The sequence below is a fragment of the Pterocles gutturalis genome, unplaced genomic scaffold (assembly GCF_000699245.1).
Source record: "Pterocles gutturalis isolate BGI_N339 unplaced genomic scaffold, ASM69924v1 scaffold15558, whole genome shotgun sequence".
Lineage (NCBI taxonomy): Eukaryota > Metazoa > Chordata > Aves > Pterocliformes > Pteroclidae > Pterocles > Pterocles gutturalis.
The window spans coordinates 21,370-29,208 of record NW_010125841.1 but is presented as its reverse complement, the minus strand read 5'-3'; the positions used below and the strand labels follow the sequence as shown (position 1 = coordinate 29,208).

At 37.4% G+C, this 7,839-nt stretch overlaps 1 protein-coding gene across 1 annotated transcript; it reads left to right on the top strand.

Moving 5' to 3' along the window:
* Window positions 1-512: 512 nt before the first annotated feature.
* On the top strand, window positions 513-7,505 carry PDK4 (pyruvate dehydrogenase kinase, isozyme 4; the record flags this gene model as incomplete). Its single annotated transcript, XM_010078749.1, has 10 exons — window positions 513-658; window positions 1,690-1,761; window positions 2,315-2,499; window positions 2,940-3,029; window positions 3,543-3,620; window positions 4,246-4,322; window positions 5,029-5,127; window positions 5,412-5,522; window positions 6,213-6,326; window positions 7,362-7,505. Coding segments are annotated over 10 exons (1,116 nt in total), but the record flags the coding sequence as incomplete, so codon positions are not given.
* Between the last annotated feature and the right edge of the window lie 334 nt (window positions 7,506-7,839).

Here is a 7,839-nt window from a genome sequence, read left to right as displayed (position 1 = left end):
GGAGATGGTGACCTGTGACGGCCACAACCAAAGCTGAAGATCCGCTAGAGCTCTGTCGCCGTGGCGTTAATGGGCGGGAGAGCTAAGCGTTAAATCAGCTAATGAGTGTTTTCGTGTGCTGCGGCACACGTTATCGGGAGAGTCATTAGTCCCGGTGTGATGGGTGAACAAGCCGTGCCCAGATCCGATTTGGCACCTGTGAGCTCTGCGCTCACGTGGCGTTTTCTGCCGTCCCTTGGAGAAGCCCGTGTTTGCCCAGGCTGGCGCGCTGCTGCTGGAGGATTACCAGTAAATCCCGTGTCCAAATGGGGAATGTACAAGTATTCTTCCCAGGAACATGCTGTGTCTTGCTGTCATGTAAACAACATTCAGTGCAAACACATGCATACACTTCTGCTATTACTGTCCAGTTCTCCTGATGTTTGCAAAGGAATATAGTCCTGAAGTCTGTGGAAAGACAGAAAATTGCACCTTGAGACTTATTTACAAAATTTTTATTTTGAATTTTTTTCATAGGCTCAACTAATGGATGTGAGAGAACTTCTTTTGCATTTTTGCGACAAGAACTTCCTGTGAGGTTTGCAAACATACTGAAAGAAATTGATCTTCTTCCTGATAAATTACTAGGCACTCCATCAGTACAATTAGTAAAAAGCTGGTAAGTAGGAACTACTTGAATTCAGCCTATAAAATAACATGGCTTTGACAACTTGGTTGTCACAGATTTTTTTTGACAGTAGAAGACAATGACAAGATACACTGGAAATCCAGTTCCTTCATCAGAGCTGAATTGCAAGCTGTTATACACTGTCCTTTTCTAGCATACTAAAATGAAATTGAAAAAAACCCCATAATTATATTGTTATTCTAAAATAGTATTTTTTTTTAAATTAGAAGTTTTAAATAGCTGGTGGGGAAAAAAAATCTCACTTCTTACGTTTTAAGAAGGGAGCGAAGAAAATGTGTTCTGTTTTCATGTAGTGTTAGAGCTACACAAAAGTGAAACAGCAGGCTATATACTTTGGGTCTCACTGATGGAATTAGTAACAGAGCTTCCATTCCAGAGCGTATTACCTTGACCTGGGCACCAGGTGTTTGGAATTAAGTTAACATAATCTGTGTGGTTGACAGAATGGTTGAATATGGCTTAACTTTGCTTTACTGGCATAGTTGCATCTTTCGCCAGGATGGCTGACATAAAGGGCAAAAGTATTAGCATGAGATCCAGAAGCTGTTGCTAATCTAGCAAACAGTTGTGCCTTTGCAATATGCATCAGTGCTGTCAGATGTTATTAAAAGAGGCTAAAGTGCTTAGCTTGTGCCAAAGATGATCAGACTTGGAAAAATTTTGCTTAAGTGGTTTCCTGATCAGTATTGTCATTTGGATCTTCTTTTGAAATGCCTCTCTTCTCAAGAGTTGTAATGACATCCTGTGTACCTAAAGTGAGGGCTCAGATTCCTTTCTGGGTGGCAGGCACAAGAAAAGACTTTAAAACTCCTGGGGTTCAGTCAGTCAAGAAGTATCCATCTGTCATTTCATATTTGGATGGAACTTCAATACTTCAAAGATAGTTCAAGCTTCTGGCCTACTTGTCTTGTCCAGATAATTACTCTCAACAATATTTTTCCTGTTCCTAGACTAATAAAAACAAATGAATAGCATGTATGTCTTGTGTTCTTTTTCAACAGGTACATCCAAAGCCTAATGGAGCTGGTTGAGTTCCATGAGAAAAGCCCAGATGACCAAAAAGTCTTATCCGAGTAAGCTTTTAATTTGTTGAGCTTTTGATCTCACATTCCATTTCTCACAATGTACTCAGTTTAGAATGACAGCTGTCATGAGCTCAATTTGATAATCTATCATGAAGTGCTGTGTGTAGAGCAAGCAGGTTTGGTCTCTAATTATATTTAGCAATATTGCAAATAAATACAACCCATTGCAGCTTGGTTTTGAGGGCATACTGCCCCTTGAACTGTCTTGACAAAGAAATATCAGCAGAAATACCTCCTCCTTTCCAAGATGTCAGCTAGGGTTTTTTCCCTGCATTCTCCTCTGCTCAAACTATTTTGAATGAGTAAAGAGGCTACAAATTTGACATGGCTAATGATTACACATTTTATATTAAAAATGTCAAGCTTTACTGGTTTAGGTCAGTGAGGAATTACTTCTAAAAAAGTGAAAAATAAGCTATATTTTAATATTAAGGTCATTTTGCAGTTATCTGTGCTGCTGGATTAGATAATGACATTGTGCAAAGCTTTGCCTCTATGTGGTCTTAGAATAATGTTCTAAAAAGATCTCTTTTTGTCCCAGCTTTATAGATACGTTAATTAGAGTCCGAAACAGACATCATGATGTGGTTCCTACAATGGCAGAAGGAGTAATTGAATACAAAGATACTTTTAAAGTAGATCCTGTCACCAATCAAAACATCCAGTACTTTTTGGATCGTTTTTACATGAGCCGTATTTCCACCCGGATGCTCATGAACCAACACAGTAAGTGGAAATTTTTAGCTCGGGAAAAACTTCATCCTAACGGGAAGTGTGTTAATGTAAATGTTTCTTAAAACTGTTTATCTGCCTCAGATTATTTTGTGTGACAGTGAAAAGTTAGAAACTGAATATATGGGAATATAAAATAATAATGAATAAGGAGATCTTGTTTTCTAGACTACAGACTAACTGTAATAAGTCTTGTGTGGAATATGTAGGGATCTCATTCTTTACATCTGAGCCTTTAGATATTGAACTACAGAAAAGCCAACATCATTTGCTGGCAGTAGGTACCATTTTTAACTTGCAAAAGACATAATCACCCAAAATACTGGTGGTTGTTTATAGGCTGTGATCACACTGTATTAGCCTGAATTTAAGGTTGTGGGTTTTTTAAATACCGTATTTGAGATTAAATACAGTATTGTTTTCATCTCAAACAGCCCTTCTTTTCGATGATAAATCCCGCTCAGGGCACCCAAGGCACATTGGAAGTATAGATCCTTGCTGTGATGTTGTTGAAGTAGTGAATGGTATGTATTCTCAGATCCTTAACATTCCTCTGCATGATCAGTATTTATATCTGCTTGCAAGCAGTTTGGGTAACCAACATGTGCTGTATAGGATGCTGACTGTTTTTTATTGAAATAGCTGAAAGTAGTCTATCAAAACAAGTTTTATAGGACAGAATTTAAAATACAAAGTACCAATAAAAATTATTGGGTAAGGCCTAGCAAGTGACAGATGAGGTAGGAGTTAAAAGTTACCTGTGGTGTTGAGATGAGCCTTTCCTACTGTTAGATAACAGATGCATCTGCTTTACAGAATTATTGAATTGTGCTGAAGGTTTGCCCATGGTGCTATAACTGCCTATTTATTCTTGGTTTTTAATCCACTCAGTGTCTGCGGTGTTACCATCCCCTTTGAAATGCAGGCTTAGAGTCTGTAACACCTTAGCAGCTAATGCAATTTAAAAAATCATATTTTACCATGCATTAGAATGACTTTCTACAGTGTTTGATATTACATTTAAATATTTATTTCAGATGCTTTTGAAAGTTCCAAGCTGTTGTGTGACCAGTATTACTTAACATCTCCAGAACTGAAACTTCATCAAGTGAATGGTAAGATGAGAGATTTTATGTCTGCCTTCTGACCAGCAGCCAAACTGCTGCTTTTACTGAGTCAAAAGGCTCCCTTTTCTATAGCCATAATGGTACAGACCAAGTGATTTCTTGGGCTAGTTCCTGTTCATTTTGTTATAAGCACCTCATTTAATCTCCTGTGTTAGAACTCAAATGTTATTGTATCTTAAACACTAGATTTCCTGAGGTAATACTTCTGAATTTGAGAGAAGTAGGACTAGCCTGTGCTTAAAGTAACACAGTAGGTTGCTAGAGAGGAGTTCACTGTCTGGGGTGAGGAAGCAGGGCTGACTAAGAAACACTGGTTCTGGTCCAAGCTGTATGTATGTGTCTGATCTTGGGCAGAATCCTTTCATTATAAAATAGAATTAATACTTCACTTTTTCAGTTAATTTGAAACGAAACTTGTTTTAAGCAAGTAGTAATTAGACTCTAAACACTATTATGAATGCATAAAGTTGTTTGCTCATGGTGGGGGGAGACCCAAACTAAGTCTTATTTTCTTGCTTGTTTTAGCATACAACTTGCTTATTGTAAAATTTGGGTACAATACAGAAATTTTATCACCTTTTTTAAGTCTTGCTTGTCTCTTCCCTTCCTCTAGGAAAATTTCCAGGAGAGACAATTAATATTGTATATGTTCCATCTCACCTATTTCACATGCTTTTTGAGCTCTTTAAGGTATGTCAGTATAAGCTGTTTCTTCCCTTAGTAGTCTGAGCTGGAGTGTTGATATTTACATGCCCTAGCTAGATCTGAATGAAGCCAAGCTTTCACTCAGACAGTGAGATTCCTGAAATTTTCTTATTTGGGGAAATAGCTCTGGCAGCTGGGAAAAGAATTATTGCAGTTTGTAGGAGAGTATCTGGACACTTTCATGTAGTGTAAATGGGACAGGGTAGGAGAGAGAGCAAAAGTGCAGCATTGGGGGTTGTGACTACCCATAGCCTTCTGCTTTTAAGGATTACATCTGTCACGCAGGTTTGCCCTGGTGCCTTTTCTGTAGGGCATCTTGAAGTAGTGCATGGGGCTGAACTAATGTGCTGCCTGCATGGGGTGTAGAATTCTGGCAGCCTTTAGCAACTGGTGAAATCTGCTCTTCCTCAGCTACCTGATCCCTTTAAGGGAGTTATCTTAATTTGCATTGGTTGAGTTACATGCTGGGCAAGAACAGTCTAATCTTTGAAGTATAGAAGAGTATTGGCTATGCTTAGTCACTTTTAGGTGGGAGGCCTCTTCTGTTCCTGTTACACAAAATTGGTAACTGTGTTCCTTGAAAGCTAGGCACTGATAGGAATGGAGGGTGCTCAGCCTCCACATAACAGCGGTATGATTTTAAGTGCCCAGATCTAACACCTTCTGATAATGGTAACTTTTATTTCCATAGAATTCAATGAGGGCAACTGTTGAATTCCAGGAAAACAGTCCTTCCCTTTCTCCAATTGAAGTAACAGTTGTTCTAGGAAAAGAAGACCTTGCAATTAAGGTATTTTGTTGGTCTACTACAATATGGGCTTAATGTAGTCTTTGATTGCATATGCTGCAGCAAATGCTATTAGAAGAACCTGCAGGCTCTGGCAACAGAGCAAAGATACTGTGCAGGAGTGTTCTGTTAATTGCACTAAATGAAAGCTATCATCTAATTGAAAATAATATGCTGCAGAGAAAGATTTGCATTTATTACTGTTGGAAGGGTTTGTTCAAATGACAGCATTTTATATACCGTTCTTAGGGCATGATTGTAGTTAACTTTATTCTCTCTTAACTCAGATCTCAGACAGAGGAGGTGGTGTTCCAGTAAGGAAAATTGAGCAGCTGTTCAGCTACATGTATTCCACAGCACCAAAGCCAAGGATGGATGATGGTCGAAATACCCCTCTTGTAAGATATTTTCAATATTCACATTACTAATAAGACAGCTATAAGTGTTGGACAGATTGGTAGGTCAATAAATTATGAAATGCTATGTCCACCCTACTGCTCTGTGGGGTGTGAAAAGATCATTGAGCCTCATAAATATGAATTAACACTTTCTGAAACAGATTTTTAATATCTAGCTTAGTAGACGAAAATATGCTTTTGAAGGTATAAACAAAGAAGAACATTCTATCCTGAATCTAACCCCATTTTTTTTTCATACTTCAATTACAGTAATTTATTTGGTTTTCATTTCCACTCAGTCCTCAAACTTACAAATTTTGCTGTCTTTGTGGAGGCAAGCACAACTGGAATAGCTTAGACTATTGTTGCTTGTCTACCAGTAGCAAACTCCTTTTAGTAATCAAGCTGTACTAGCAAAAACTAGGCAGGTAAAATAGAGAAATGTAAGACACATAAACCCTTCCTCCTTCATGGAGATTTGTTTTATTTCTTTTTTGTGGTTTTGGGTTTTTTAATGGTCGGTTTCAACATTCTGAATGAAACTGATTATAGATATTTCTGTTTTCTTTTAAGAGATGAGTAAGTGCAAAGCACTTTCTAACGGTTTAAAATCTCTGAACACTTTCCAGTTATTTAAGTCATAAGAGCTAGTAAAAAATAAATAAATGTTGTCTTGTACTTTATTTTTAGGCTGGCTTTGGGTATGGCTTGCCAATTTCTCGTCTGTATGCTAAATACTTTCAAGGAGATCTAAATCTCTACTCCATATGTGGTTATGGAACAGATGCTATTATCTACTTGAAGGTATGTATTTTGATTTGGTTAAATAAAAGATAGTGTTGATAACTAACATTAATGCAGTGAGGTAACTACTCAGTACCATTTTAAGGTAAATAAATTCTCTGCTCCTGAGTAGAAAAGCTCTAATTTTTATTAAGAAAAGCCAGTAAGATTTGTAACTAGTATCTAGAATTATAAAGGTCACTTGGCTTTAACTAGTCTCCCTGGATAACTACTAGTGAGAGCCCCCTTAGTTTTTAGATTGTATTAAGATTTGTTATCTACTAGTTCATGGAATACCAAGTACTAGGAGAAAGTGAAGTAACAGGAATGTGTGAGCAACAGATCTGGTTTCTTTACTATGACAACCAGAAAGTTTGTATAAACTAATCCTTAAGGAATCTAGTACCTGGTCCTAGTCAACATCTGCCATATAGACCATATATGGGATTCAGGTGTCAGGATCTCAAATACCTGGCATTATAACATGCACTGCTGTTTTTATAAGTAACCTGGAAAAAGCGCCTACGTATTCTGTTCTACTTGTTGCACTTACTCATGTGAAGAACGAACTTTAAATTTTTCTACTAAACCAGCGCTGAAGCACAACCAGAGAAGCAGTACTGAAGGAAGAAATGGTTCAGCTATATACATGTTGCATTTCTATTTAACAGTTTGTGAAAAGAATATGAATAATTTTTTTAGCTGCAAAATATGGAAGTAGGAAAGGAACACTTTAAAGTTTCTCTAGAATTTTGTAAATGAAAGTTCTTTTCCACAGCTTCCAAGACTATCTTGAACGCAGGTTACAGAGTAATTCTTAAGGCCTATAAAAATGTGTAAATGTATCTTGATGTTACTGCATTTGTCCTGTCAAATTATCCAAAGCAAACATAGATACTGAAGCACAAATTACTGCATCTACTGTAGAAACACTTGTGTAAAAAACTATTTTGTAGTGTCACTGCCTTAACACTTGAAACATGCAGAATGAATTTTTGCAGAGTGGCATTATTGAGAGGTAGAAACCAAGTAACTTTTTTCCTTCTTGATTTTTAGGCCCTATCCACAGAATCAGTAGAAAAACTCCCAGTTTTTAACAAATCAGCTTCCAAGCATTACCAAGCTACCTCAGAGGCGGATGACTGGTGTATCCCAAGTAAAGACCCAAAGGATGTATCAAAGCAGCGTGTAGCTCTCTGAAGAGAAGTTGGTATTCAGGCACCCAAGGGGATCAAGCTGGCTTCTCAAAAAAGACTAGTGCTTGCAAGTATTCCTCTACCTCCAAACAAGCAAATTCTTCAGTTTCAAGACTGGTAGAAGAGAAAGAAGATAAGATGTTTATAGCCTAGGCTGTATGCACTGAATGTGAAATCTTGCTGTGGACTTCAGGATGAGGAAGACAGCATATATGTCTTTAAAGAAGATATGTGTATAGAGGAAAAATGGACTTTTTTTTTCTTAAGATCAAAGACTTGATGTGGTAGAGGTGTGCAATTTTATTTCCTGTTTAATGCTTGAATTCTGAATACTGATA